At 29.4% G+C, this 15,431-nt stretch overlaps 1 protein-coding gene across 3 annotated transcripts in view; it reads right to left on the reverse strand.

Annotated features, from left to right (window-relative positions):
• The window catches only part of mtg (mind the gap), a 93,003-nt gene that overhangs the window by 17,134 nt on the left and 60,438 nt on the right, over positions 1–15,431 (reverse strand). For 2 of the 3 annotated variants that reach the window (XR_015823211.1, XM_088231432.1), the window contains exon 2: positions 3,768–3,890. The exons of the other annotated variant lie outside the window; for it this stretch is intronic. Coding sequence is in view for 1 of the 2 variants with exons in the window: in XM_088231432.1 (XP_088087558.1) it covers positions 3,768–3,890 (123 nt within the window). In the remaining variant the exon portion in view is untranslated. The remainder of the gene's footprint in view (positions 1–3,767; positions 3,891–15,431) is intronic. 3 annotated transcript variants of the gene reach the window in all.

Consider the following 15,431-nt stretch of genomic DNA (forward strand, 5'->3'; position numbering starts at 1 on the left):
AAATCTAGCTCATGAAAACTGCACTTTCGAAAATAAAATTAAAATATGTGATCACATAATTCAGTTCCAACAATTTTATGAGGCGCGAGACTTTTTCTTTTCATATGTACCTACTTAAAAAATATTTACTTTTTTTTTTTAAATTAAAATTTCTTGTGCATAACGGTAAAAGTAACGATGCTTCAATATTTTAGTCATTATATTTTTAATAAATATTTACAAATACTCACATTAAAAATGCTTATAATAATGTAAACCAAAAAAATGATTTGATGTTTGTTTGATATTGTTGTTTTGTAATTTTGCTGAATATATTTTCCACCCACCGAATTAACGGCGATATTCTTTTTAATATTTGTATGACCTTAAAATTTAAAAAGGCAGTAAAGTACAATACGTTTTTTTTCACGTAAATTCAAGAAATAATTGTGGCATAATTTTAGTTATGCTATTGTGTTACTTGAATTACTTCAAACTTGATAGCTCAAGTAAATGAATTTTAAGTTGTGTCTTTGTTTTCGTGGATGTTAGTTTACAGAGCAGGTGTGTGTGTAACTGCTCTCCTGCAAAATTTAGTTTTTTGATTTGTGGCATTATTATCTTTAGGGTGCGATGTGTAAAAAACATTATTTTTTATTGGTATGTTATGTTTGCTGAAGTAAAGCTTGGATTTATTTGAAAGCTATATATTTGCTTCCTAAATAACAGATTTTAACATTTGTTGAAACAGATGTGTATCAATCATTTTTTTACTTTATTTTATGGTTGAGTAATCATGGAAAATTATATTGGACAATAAATAAAATAAAATAAATGTTTCGCATAAATAAACCTGTGAAATTTAAATTAAACATCATTTAATAAATTACTCTATGTTCATATAATATAAAATATATAAATGATTTTTTTTTTTCAAAAATAAATCCACTAGATATAACGATATACTCATATCTAGTAGATTTCTTTTATTTTACATAGTAAAATTCAGTAGATTCCGACGTAAAAAATGAACCAAAATATTAAGAGTTTATCCAAATGTTTACAGTCAAGAATCAAATTAAAATATTTTCAACTGTTGTCTAGCAGGCAAATTTATTCAGGAAAACGAATGTCAACCGCATTTTTAAGGTTTCAGATCTTAAGCGTCACAAAAATTAACAAGTGGAATAATTAAGATATGTGGATGTTTACAAAAAAGCAGAATGATAAATTATACCAGACAGTGTGTTTAATGGCAACTTAAAATAGGCAATGACAATTCATAAGTCTTGTAAATGCCTAGATGTCTATATTTCTTAGTCTTAAATATTCTTCATATCTGTTGTAATATGTTTAAAAGAAAAAAATTATAAAAGATTGGGTTACCGTTTTTTTATTTATTTTATTCAAATAACTTCATTCAGTAGAAAATGCGTAAATTTATTGCGTACATACAATATACTCGTATAGTTATTTATTACCAGGGAATATTTATTATACTCAAGCACTTGAACATTAACACAGATGTCTTCTGGTTAGGTTAAAAGGTGTTGCAACAGAGAGGGAAAACATTTTCGAGAAGGTAATATGGAAGTCTAGGCATTTACAAGGCTCGTGACCTGTCATTGGCTGGTTTAAGTGTCCACTTTACACACTGTACAACATTCACCATTCTGGTGAGTCAGTTTCCATCTAATACGGCTTATTCTATTAAAGTTTTTGTGTTTTGAATTCTAAGTAATTCTATACCAATATTCAAAGACTTATTAAATAGTACAGAGGATATTACAACAATCAAAATAACAAGCTTCATCGACCTGTTTTTTTACAACTGAAGAACTGAAAAGAAATGCATTTTTCTATAAGATATATCGATGGCTCCATTCCATAAAGCGGTAACTAGAAATTACACATGAAATATAATATAGACAATGGTTACTAGTTCTAGGAGAAAAGTTATTTATGAATATTATCAGATAGACAATTTTTTATTTTTTTATTTAAATAATATAATTATACATTTTTACAGTTTTAAAAATTTTAATTGTTATATTTTTACTAGAACAAAAATCCTAGCAAGTCACTTTCTGTAGCCTGTTGGTATTTTAAATATGTCCAAATGCTTGCAGACTGGCTGGACTTCCTCCTTAGGGAGTTTTTCATATTTAAATTTGTTGCAACTGAGAGAGAAAATATTTTTGAGAAGGGAATATGGAAGGAAATCCAGCCAGTCTGCAAGCATTTGGACATACTCAAAACATTATTGAATTAACTACCCGGTAAAAGGAGACGTATAAAAATTGTAAAATTGTTTTCAGGCGTTGCCTAGTAGGTGAATTGGTTCAGCCAGATGAATCTCACCCACATGATAAATGTTTCAGCTCTTTTACTTCACAAAATTCAACAGATCGAAGAGTTGAGAAAATGTGGATGAACAAACATAGTGAATGTGAATGTTATTCAGTGTGTGAAGTGGCCACTAAAACCAGCCAATGACAGGTCATTAGCACTGTAATAGCTTAGACTTCCATATTCTTTTCTCAAAAATGTTTTCCCTCTCTGTTGCAACAGCTAACAACAGCTAACTGACTGTAATGTTTATTTACATATTTCCATAAGAAAATATATTTTGTCTAACAGGAGAAAACCAATAATTTTTAAGAGTTATACTTTTGTAAAATAAAAATAAAAGTGAAAAAAAATTATAATGTGAAATACAAATTAAATTTCACCTTTTTGACTAGTCGTGGAACTGAGCCATCGATATATACAATCATGTAAAGTAATAAAATAAATGAAGTAAAAAAATCACCTTCAGAAATAAAAAAGGATAAAATATTTTTAATACATACCTTTTTAAAACCACCACCCCGATAATTATTATAATACTGTAGAAACCACTTATCTTCAGAGTGCATTGTTAGATACTAGATTTTGTTAGTTATAAAGGAAAAAGTATATATATGCTTTAGTATCCTTATAGTATTTTCTTTAAATCAATATTAATTCATTATTTACACTATTTGTGTTTTAAAAATTGCATGCTTAAAATTGTTTCACTGATTAAAAAGGTTAACCATTTTTTAAAGTTATAATTGCACTGTAACAGATTATCAATGAATTAAAGTCCTCAATTGATCATATGTAATATTTGTATTTGTTTTCGTTTTACTAATTAATAAAAAATATATTACCAAACTATGATTGCATCGTAATTGATTTGAGAGACGCACTTTTCAACAAACTAGTTATGGCCCAGTGGGTCGCTAAAAAATATAAATGTGAAATTTTTATAAATCAAAAATAAGTTTATTTTTTGTAGTTGGATTATGAAATGATTCTTTACATTTAAAATTTTAGTTAAAATCATAATCACATAAGTCCCGTTACAAAATGTTTATTTTACTAATGTTTGTAATTATTACATAGATTAACATAATACAAAAGAGATGAAGAACATTTAAGAGAAGGTAATATAGAAGTCTAGGCATCTACAGGGCTTATGACCAGTCCTTGTCTACAAAAATTTGGACAAACTCAAAATATTGTTATTATATAGATGTTTTCATTTTATAAATATTTGTTTATTTTTACAAAACATAAGTTTGTTATTACAGTTTTTACATTACCTTCTTAGATTTCTAAACACATAACTTAGTATTAAATAAATAAGTATCTCTATTTTTTTTCAAATTAGAATTTATGGCTCGCACTCCTCATTGTTGTTGGTATAACTTAATTAGGCAATGAATTTGGTTAATTTAAACTATTTTGAAAATATGGTTTACCTAAACCTACGTGTGCCTTGATTCCACCCAAGTTTCGGACCCTGAACAGGCCGGATTTTTTGAAAGCACAATCCAATGTAAATCCGAAGTCCGAGTTTAGCACACAAGTCGCCTTCACGCGACCTGGAACAACAAACGCGTCTTTTAGTATCCCACATTGTATAACAAACTTAATATCCCGAAGCTTTTAAGCCACGCGATAACTGATTTAAAATGAATGCATTGAGTTTATTGCAAATGACGAAATGATGGTTGTGATTGTGATTTTGTGGGGAAATTTTGCATGAAAATGGATACGATATTAATGTTAACACTATTATTTATTATTTTCTAATTAAAACTGCGAGCAAACCTTTACAGATTATTAAAAAGGTGCTTATTTACTTTATTTTTCCGTGTCCTTATTATATTCAACCAATTACGAATATTTGTAGCTTTTCAGAAAATTGATTCTAAATTACATTCAACGTACTTGCAAACGGAGAAATTAAAATGTGATTTTAAATTTAGGGTTTAGTAGAATAAGTTATATTAGGCGCTACTAATGTCAATTATTATTTTGATTAATAAGTCAATTATTTTGTTCAAAATCACTTGATTTCTAAAGGAACTATTCCATTGTCCAGAAATACAAATAAACGCACTAAATAAATTTATTTTATTGGTCTAAAATTGCTCACACCGTGTGTTATGTGCCAATGAAGTAGCAAACAAAGAAGGATTAATCGATGCCCACTAGATCAATTAACAAGACATGAAGATGGCATTATTATTTTTTTTATTCAAAAGACATTTTATTTAAACTAAGTATTACGCCAGAGTGACGTAGTAAAAACGTGAGGTTTAATTCTAATTGCCTCTCGAGGGACAGCGTTTGGGTTTATAGAATGAAATTTTTGGTCCAATGGAGGGGTAGGTTAATGCAAAAAATATTTGATTTTATTCTTCCCACGCGACATCCTGAGATTCAAGCAAAATTCTATTTCTCATGCACTGTTTTTCAGATGAATACCATTAGCGACCCTTTTTATATAAAAATACACGATTTTCTTAAGTGGTTTAACCTGATGGCTAAACGCAAAATGCATCTGAATTCTGGGTATATTACATCCTGTGTAGTACGTAATTTCTACCATCAGCTAACTAAATACAATATGTACTATGTAAGTACATGACACGTGTTCAGTATCTATATGTGAACAAAATATACATGCAGGTATTTATTATATGTATAAATTATATTTAAAATGTGAAATCACGTAGGTGATTTAAATATACATTGTTTGATTCTATGCAGAACATTTGTCATTTTTTTACTTATTTAAAAACAGTATATTTATACTCCTAAACATAAATTTTAAATTGCTTAAAAGATATGTTTAGAATTCAGTAACTGAAATTTTTTTGTAAAACTGAATTTTTTTTATCAAGCTACAAATATATTCTTATAGATTTCATTACTTTCCATGTACATTAATAATAATAAAAAATAAAACAGAATATGGAAATAATAAAAAAATAGACAAAAAAGGAAATACCGCATAGAGACAGCTCTTCAAATGTAATTGCGAATTTTTTTTTTCGCTGCTAAGAGACACCTGATTTTTATTTTTTTTCTTCAATGAGTACCTTTACTAGATTCCACTTTATAAAAGACTAAATTGTAAAAACTTCTCAACATGTTTTTCCATATTAAAAAGTTTTTTTTAAACGGTATTAACTCAATATTTTCCTGAACTCAACTAATTTATGTTATGGTGTAATGAGAACAACATTCATCACCTGTTAAAACTAATTGAAAGGTTAAATTTTAAATATTTTTCCATGATTGAATATTATAGCTGATCTCACGTCCGGTATTATTGTAAGCCGCAGAAATTACCCGTTTGTTCATCTGGTTATTACGGGTTCAATTCTCGGCGTTTAATTATAGGAGTAATCAAGTAATAATTAGAATCACTGTTGTAAATATTATTATAAGCAAAGTGCCAGAGATGCAATTTAAAGATCAAAGCTTAGGATTAAGTAGAACGAAGATCAACGATGAAACAAAGATCAAAATAGGGGGTTTAGATTTAATGTACGTTTTTAATGAGGTGTTGTTTTAATGCGCTGTCTTTTAAAAATATTTCATCAAAGCTTTATTTACCTTTTAATGGATCAAAAGCTTTTAAAAAATTAGAAGAAATGCCAAAGTCATAAACTTGGACCTGTTTAATTTTTTATTGAAAATTATTGAATTGAATCCTTAAACACTACTGGCAATCACAACTGATAGGTTCGATAAATACTTAGTAGTTTTATAATGAAAACTCCGATACTTCGTACAGCAATTGTATTAGAGAGTTTAATATAATTAAAATAATGTTATGTGCCGATGTAGTAGCCCACAGAGAAGGATTATTTTAAGTCAATTGACAAGACACGAAGATGTTGTATATTAATTTTATTATTTAAAAGACCTTACGAAAAGCCATTATACTGTTACACTTAAAAGCTACCGTATTTATCAAAACTAAGTATTACGTCAGAGAGACGTAATAACCACTAGAGATTACATTTCTAATTCCTCTACAAAGGACTGTGTATGTATTTATATAATGCAAGTTTTGTTCCTATGGAGGGGTAGGTTTGATACAAAAAATTGGTACATTTATTCTTCCCACGAGACATCCTAAGATTTCCTTTTAAATAAAAATACATGAGTTCTGCATTGCGTAAGATGTTTATATTGGTCCCAGAGGGCTTTACCAGATGGTTAAGTGCCAAATGCATCAGAACTCTGGGTATACTACTTCCTGTAGGGAACATAATTTATACCACCAGCTAACTAAATACATCACATACTATGTAAGTACATAACAATAGCAAGGACTTGTGACCGATTAGGAAGGCAAAACCCGAATGAATAGAACCGGCCACCTCGCGTCATGGTACCGATCGCAACATAAACATATATAATATACCCATACATTACTATGTCAGGGCCAGTTCACTAACATATAATGCATGGACACGACACTATGTATATATTTATTTTTTTAGTGTTATTGTTTATCATTAAAGAGTCGTTAGTTCACATAGTTAGTATGTGGAAAATGGCACTTATAATTTGATTGATTCCCTTGCCAGCTCTGGATATTCTTATTTTCTCTATATCCGGAAGACGTCAATCTTATGCAAATTAAATTCCATTCAAAGCATTTCGTAAGAATTTTATAAATCTGACGCTTTTTTGTGCTCTCAAAAAGGAAAAAAAACTTTAGTGACGAAGCGAAACAAAATTTTGAGTCAAAACCGAAAATGAAACTTATTTAAATAAGTTAAAAGAGACTTTATAACGCCTAACATTGGGCGTTTTTATTATAAAACCATATGAACTAATTATAAATTAAATAAATGGCATAAATTAAATCACTAATATTCGTGACCTTTTTGGGTCGTTTTTATAAAGCTAACAACATTCATTGGCCAAAAGCCGAATCAAACTAAAGGTCACGGGTCACAAGTGACATGGTCGAGTCACAAGCCGGTAAAGGGATCAGTTCTACATTAAATATATAGGTCCGGGAACAATTAAATATTGAGTGCAAATAAACATTAAAATCAATATTTCAAATCCACCCTGCCAAGAAATGAACACAGGACTTCAAGAATGGTCGACGAACACGCAAACCACTATACAACGAGGTGGACTTATCTCCACTCGATTTCTTAATTGAGGATGTTTACGTGAAAGTAGCCATCGAGTCAAAAATGCTCATACGGCATTCTTGTTCATCTTTCATTCTTATCAGAACTCTATTTTTTATCCGCCCGGACACAGATTACTAACGATTGAACTTGAGTTCTTATAGAAATTTTAAGTACCTATATCCAAATGGTTTTAGCTAAGTAAGTAGTTTAGTGAAATATTACACAATGTGTAAAGTAATCCTTCAAACAGGTCGTAAGCTCTGTAAATGCCTATATTTCCATATCCCTACCTAAATTTTTTCTCCGTCTCTGTTATAACAGCCTGAATATCTATTACTATATAACAAAAGAGCATTTCGGGTGGTAAATTAAAAATTATTAAATATTGCTGTAAAAACGTAAAGACCATTTATCTGATGATGATTGAAATATATTGCAGATGAAAAAGAAAAACATTTTATAGAGGGGAATATGTAAGTTTAGGTATTTACAGGATTTAGGACATGTAATTGGCTGGTTTATATAACAGGTGGGCGTTTCGGTTATTTAAATGAAGATGCAGTAACTGCAGGTTTATTCTATCACAATTTCGTTTCGTAAATTCGTTTGTTCGTCATATATCCATCTTATTCAAACGCAATTACAACCATATTTCGCTCTCGTTCCTTCTTATTCGATACGAATGAATTTACGAAACGAATTATAACTGAAACCAGTATAAGGCCACAGTTACCGTTTCACAAATTAAACTGATTTGATTAGAATGTTCGGCATCCAACTTAATAATTTTTCTGCTTACTGATAAATTACTAAAATCACTACCAAGTACTTTTTATTAATTACTTTACATGTACACACCCTATTTGCCTAATAAAAAAAGCGGTAAATTGGAAAAGAAATTAAACATATATTTATATAATTATACAAAAAATATCTGTACAAATTTGTTCGACCAGTCTGTTTTTTTTTTATTTGCATTAAGATATTGTTTTTAGCAACAAGCATGACAAAGTGCATATGTTTTTTAATTTAAAGTTTAATAAATAAATATACAAAAATAACAATTTAAATCTCAGCAAATTAATTCATATTCATAATTCTTATTTCCGAACTTCACGGTGCATAAGGCACTGCACTGGTAAATCAACTGCAGCGTATCTTGATCATTTTTGTTACAAGGTAAGATGATAAACCTTACGCTTCAGGTACTATTCGAATATAAAACACGGCTGTAAATAAATATTTAAGTCTCGAATTTAAACACCAATCACATGCATGCATCGTAAAACCAATACCTCGCATGTTTCACTTGATTTAATGTTGGTCAAATCGATAATATCAAAAGCAATCTAAATAAAAAACATCAATTCAACGGACGGTTAATGAATCATTTAAACGATGTTCCAGTTTGGTTTACGTGTTTTTTCGTATCCCCATAATGCATGTTCGATCGATCGTTATCGAAAAGATATCGGATGCAATTTCGGAATGGTCTACCACAAATTATACGTTATAAAGATATGTGCCTCTGGCAAAATATGGTTACTCTGAGTAGGGCCGTAGCTGTAACTAGGGGGAAAACTAAACGAAAATACCATATTACTGTATTCACGTAGTAATCGGAGAAACGCAGGAATGTAGAGAAAGCAAGGTCTGTATGCCAAGAGTCAAGATAGATTAGAGTGTTGTTCGACTCTTTCTGCCTACCCCTATGGAGAAACAGCGTAATGGTTTTGTGTCTGTGGGTCTGTCTATATTATTAAGTATCAGCCTTTTTTACAATAAGTACATTTTGTTATTTGTGTATATAATCAGACATCCAGAAACTACGAAATAATTATATTAAAACTAATTTTTTAAATTTTTTTTTTTTTATTTAAATTTTATTGATAAACACACGTTTAACAAAATGTTTTCACTTTTAAAATTCACATTCTACTGTTAATAATAATATTTTTAACATCTTTTGTAAAGGTTGTCTGAGTCTTTTGTTTAGTTTTGTCTGATAGTTTATTGTATAATTTCAGTCCATGGTTTATAAGTCTCGATTGTCCTTTTCTCGTTTTAAAAGATTTTATATGATAATTTTCTGATATTTTCGTATTGTGTTCATGTTTACTGCAGTTTTTTTCAAGTTTTAATTCTTCGTCTACAATTACATCAGTGGCTAATTTATGAATAAATTTTAAAGATTCTAGTTTAAAGAGTTCAGTTACGTTTAATTGTTTAGTTTGTTCAAAAAGTTCTTTAGTTGCTGTTAGATAGGGAAGGTCATATACTAACTTTAACAATTTATTTTGCTGTCTTTGTAGTCTGTTTATGTCATTTTGATTTCCTGTTCCCCATAGTAGTTGCATATAACATATTTTAGTTTTTACATATGCTTCATACATTTTTTTTTCCTTTATTGGAACAAAGTTTTTGATTTAAAAAATAGACTCGATATATATCGTGTCGTCCTTTCCAAGAATCTAGTACGGTGCCTTAAAAAAATATGAGATGCCAGCCAATTTTGATAAATAGGTTTTTTTTTATTAATTAAAAAAGTTGTTGATAAATGTGTCTAAAATTACAAATGGTTTGTACAAACATAATTAATAATGACGTTTATACCTATCTAATAGAGTGAAAACTCGTGTTTGGAGAGGGAATTTTTTTTATTTTTATACATTATAAAGTAAACAAAGTTTTCAAATATATTTTGTCCCGATAAACTATCCAATAATAGTTTGTCATCGGGTGCTCAGACATTCGATTTACATTTATTATTATCTGTATATATGTATGTATGTTATGTTTTGTAATATATTTATTTTAGATAGATTTACAAATAAAATTTAAACACCTTAACAAAAAAACAATATGCATACAAAAATTATTTCAAAAACACAACATTATTATAAAATCTAGACGCTTTCCAATGACACTCTATCTACCTATAATATGGATGTTTGTTTTTAACAAAAATCATCGTCATCCCACGAAACGATGCGATAGACCCAGCATCCTAATCCCTTTGGTAACTCATTAAACATCTTAGGTCCTTTATGATACAGATTGTTTTGAGTTGCCTGGAATCTTGTTTTGGGGAATCTGAAACCTTCACCTCCCCTCGTAGGATACCGATGAATTTTGTTATTAAGCCGATCATTACAAAACATTTTATTCTTATATATATATATATATATATATATATATATATATAAATATATATATAAATATATATATAAATATATATATAAATATATATAAATATATATATATATATATATATATATATATATATATATATATATATATGGGGTTCAAACTGTCAGTAGGGTCACAGTGAGTCACATCTAGCTGGATGGTGTGATTCTATAAAATGCTGCAAACGCCCAGTTGCATTCCACCGGTAACACTACTGACTAGTCCTACTCGTTAGCGTCCACGTCGCGAACCCCGGACAATGGGATCACACTCATAACGGTGTGATCGCAGCAAATAACGAGAGGATAAAAGGCGAGTTTCTGGCGCCTGCAAACCAGAACCAACCAGCTAAGGGAAGGTAACCCCGACAGAAATATCCACCAGAGAAGGCAACGGGAAACCACTCTGGTCATCTTTTCCCAGGAATCACTATGGCGAATACATACAATAAGCAGTTTTCCTGGCTGCGGAGTAGCGCAGGACCGAGATGCTATCGCTGTAGTGATCGCCAACGTCGGGGAATCTGACAAGGCACCTCAAGAAGAAGATATATATATATGTATTCTATTTTATTTTCGTTTAATTTTTACTATCTAAAACAGATTCCTTAAAATAAAAAATGATTTTCTAAAAATACACAATTTTCTACTATATTGAGTTAAAGATAGGGTTAGTCTCAGGTGGTTTTTTTATTTTTATTTAGAATGAAACGTTTTTATACTAGCTATTGATTTTGAGATTTCTGGAAGATTGTTAAAGTTTTTTTCACAAAATATGGATATTGATTTAAAACGCAATTGTATTGCATCTGTGTAAAGTTAAATTATTTGGAAATTTAGAGTTTCGAGAAGATGAGCTTTGTTTTTCTGTCAGCCAGAAAAAAAACTGCACGTCGGACTACTTTTGCCCAACTAAAGTCAACAAAATGACCTTTCGCTGTCCTGTTTTCCGCAACCCAAAAATAAACCGATTTAGTTACTTTTTTAAGAAGAATATCAGAATAAAATATTCAGTGTTGGTATTTTTTCCGTTTGCCAAAAAAAAGTATTTCCTGTTATGAGAAAGACTTACTTTTTTTTGTACATATTTTACATGTCATAAATTTATATATTTCGGAAGAATATTAAACACAGAAAAATAATTCCTTCACCTTTGACAATGACACTATTTCTTGCCCTTGTTATATATTCATGTCCCTTAGCAGAGGGCCAAACCAAATTATTTTTCTTGTTTATTTATATAAAGCCTGTAATTCAACTTTTGTGTGTACTTTTATGCTACATTTGATTTATTAATAACCTGTGTCTTCGTAAATAAATAAACGTATATCTGTTTCAAATACGATTCAGAAAAAATATTTTACGTTATTATTAGTTCAAAAAAAAATCGATAATTAAAAAAAAAATATTTTTATGATAGCTCTTTTGATCCCAATTAAGAACAAAATTATCGTATAAGTATAAATAGCTCGAGAATCGATAATTAAGGAGAAAAAACATTTTTGAGAGGGGAATATGGAGTTCTAGGCATTATGACCTGGCATTGGCTTGTTAAAGTGACCACTTTATACACCATGTAACATTGACTATTCTGCCTATATTTGAAGATCCATTTTTCCTTTACTCTTCCTTCTGTTAATCTATATAAAGTGGGTCAGATTCATCAGGCTGAACTATTTCACCTACTTAACAATGCCTGAAAATACTTTTTGAATATTAAACTTCTTGTGCCGCTTTTCTGCAAACATTTGGACATACTCAAAATATCGTAGATTAAACTCCAGATTTTTTTTTTGACCTAAATTAAAAAACAAATTTATTTTACAAATGCGATTTTAAACACAATTTGGAAAAAAACTTTCCTTATATAAATTGAAATAAAAATTGTATTTTTTAATATTAAATTACTATTTAAATCGAATAAATTTTGAAAAAAATGTATATTCAATTTTTATTTATTTATATAACTTTTTGTACATAAAGTTATTTATACATTGGCGGGCTTATTGCCAAATGGCAATTCCTTCAAACCAACCAATTTACTTATTTAATTTACTGTCGGTCTTGTGGTGTAGTGATTAACGCGTTTGCTTACCATGCAAGAGGTCTCGGGTTCGGTTCCCGACATAGTTGTCAAAAAATATTTATTTAAAAGGGTGTTTTTACACTAGAATATTTCATTGACCCTGGACTGGTACCTGAAGCGTAAGACCGATCATCTTACCTTCATGTAACAAAATGATCAAGATACACTGCAATTGGGGAACCAATGCAATGCCCTGTGCACCATTAGGTGCGAAAAGGGAATGATGACGATGATGAATCTCAGTTAATTAAGAGTCAACTTTAAAGTATTACAATTTTGTATTTTTTTTTTTATATATAAGTATACATTACTACTAAATACATTTTTTATATGAATTCACTACGTATATTTACATTTACGTTTCCCATTAAGTAAAAGAATCAACAATAATTCTTGTGTACATAATGGGAAGTGACGTCTTACCATAATTTGAATATTTTATTTTTAATTATTAATATTTTTAAGATAACATTTAAAATGTTTCTAATCAAAGCTACACAAATAACAATTATAAATATATACTGTTACTTCTTCTTTTAATATATTGTATTCCTGACTGCACTTTTTATTTTCTTTATTCATTTCATTAAAGAAAAATATTCCTTTGTAAATATAATATAATGATGTGCTGTTGTTGCGCTTTATTTTGGCATTAAGTTGTTACCACTTGTTCTAGATCGCGTACTTACGTTTTGTGACGTAGAAATACTACTCTTTATTTTGTCTAATGGATTTGAAGCAAACAATTCTTGTTATAGCTCATAGCTCATGTGTCTGTGTCATATAATTGCTCGTCCCATCTCAACACAGGGCTTTAAGTCCCATGGAGTTGGGACTTATTGTCTCAAATAATGCACAATAAACTTATGTATGTAAATAAATAAATAAACGATTTTATATTTAAGAACCTAAATTATTTAAATAATAGAACAGTGGAAAAAGTAGTGGGTTTTTAAAAAATAACTTAGATAATAAATTTTTCAATTATTTCGACGGGTAAAATATTTATTTTAAAAGCATCACTTCATCCGATTTTTCCATACTGCAATATGGATTGGGCTAATGCAAAGTAAATTGATCTTCATTTTTCGATAGTTAATATATTTCAATCTAATAAATACACATGTAAGTTTTCTCATTCTATTTCCAATATTATTTATTTGCTCCTTTTATTTCATATTTTTATCAATTATAATGCCTAAAAAAAATTTCAGTGTTTTTTTAAAATATTTTTTATTTATTAATTACATTATACATACATTTGTTAAGGACAGAGACACAGTTTTTAGCGACACAATCAGGAACGATCCATGTCTGTGAACTTGCTCCAACTCGCTAGAAAATCCGTGCTGAGTCGGGGCACTTGTAATGCATTCATAACCATACATTCACACACATATATACATATATATTCGCACATACATATTTATATTATATTTTATACATACATATACATATACATATAGTTTTGAACGAATAAACTCCAAAATCTTTTATCTACATCAAATCACAAAATATTTTAATGAAAGCTGTTTTGATTACAGTTCATAAAAAAGCTTTCTTGATATAACTAGCCCGAAAACCTTGTTTCGGTGTTAATTGAAGAAGTATGAATTTTTCGATAGTTGTTTTGAAGCCAATATCGGCATACTTGTGTGACCCAGGTCTGATGGCTTCCGGCTCCGTCTGCGGATTCCACAACTGACCCACATAGCATCATGTCGCTGGTCAATGTGACTATACACCAGTGGCTCTGAACTTGTTCCGTGAGCTCAGAGATTACTATTTCTTAAAAGCCACAAAATATTACGGAATATACAGGGCCGGTGCCCTTATCATGTCCCAGTTTCGTTTCGTAAGTTCATTCGTTTCTCATATATCCATCTCACTCCAACGCGTCAAACTGGTATTTTGCTCTTGTTCCCTCTCACAAGATACAAATTTATTTATGAATCGAATAAGTTACTGAATATTTATTTAAATATTTATATCTGATGATTATTCTACGTTGTCTTCTTCGGAATTTTATTATTAATTATTTATATTTTGTTTTTCTGGATTTTTATTCTATTGCATCACATGCTATTGTAGTTTTATTAATTTTACTATGTTTTTTTAAACACGGACACAGCCTAAAAAGCTTAAATAAATTCATGAATTTGTAAATGAGTGTAATTTTTAATGAATAAAGAAATAAGACCCCAGTTGTATTTATTATTATGAATTAATTGTTACGTTTTGCTATCTCTATTGTAATCGTTTTTTTTTCTTTATTCCCAACCGTATTACTACAAGTTTAAATTTGCTATTTATCAAATATTCTAAGAGCATCTATCGTTTCAATGTCCATAATATGTAGATTACTCAATCAGCAGCACAACTTGAATTATTTGTGTACATTCTTTGCTATAAATTGTTCTGCTTTTCGTAGATCTCTTCATCGATAAACACAGTTTGGGATAAAGAAGGATGGCATGGCTTCGCTTGAAGTCTTATACTTAGATAATGTTTTTTAAATAGTGTAAAGCATTCTTTCATTCTCCTTGTTTGTCTTTGCTACATGTACATATGAATGCTTTGTTTGTTCAGTTTCATGTATATATTCTTCTTCGTGTAAGTGTTACTTTAAATTTTCAAACATATGTATGCATATTTTCGTACGAATGTATGGATTTTACTTTATTCCGTCTCGAT

This window comes from Micrasema longulum, unplaced genomic scaffold (genome assembly GCF_059751315.1).
Source record: "Micrasema longulum isolate JH-2025_06_02 unplaced genomic scaffold, ASM5975131v1 h1tg000883l, whole genome shotgun sequence".
NCBI lineage: Eukaryota > Metazoa > Arthropoda > Insecta > Trichoptera > Brachycentridae > Micrasema > Micrasema longulum.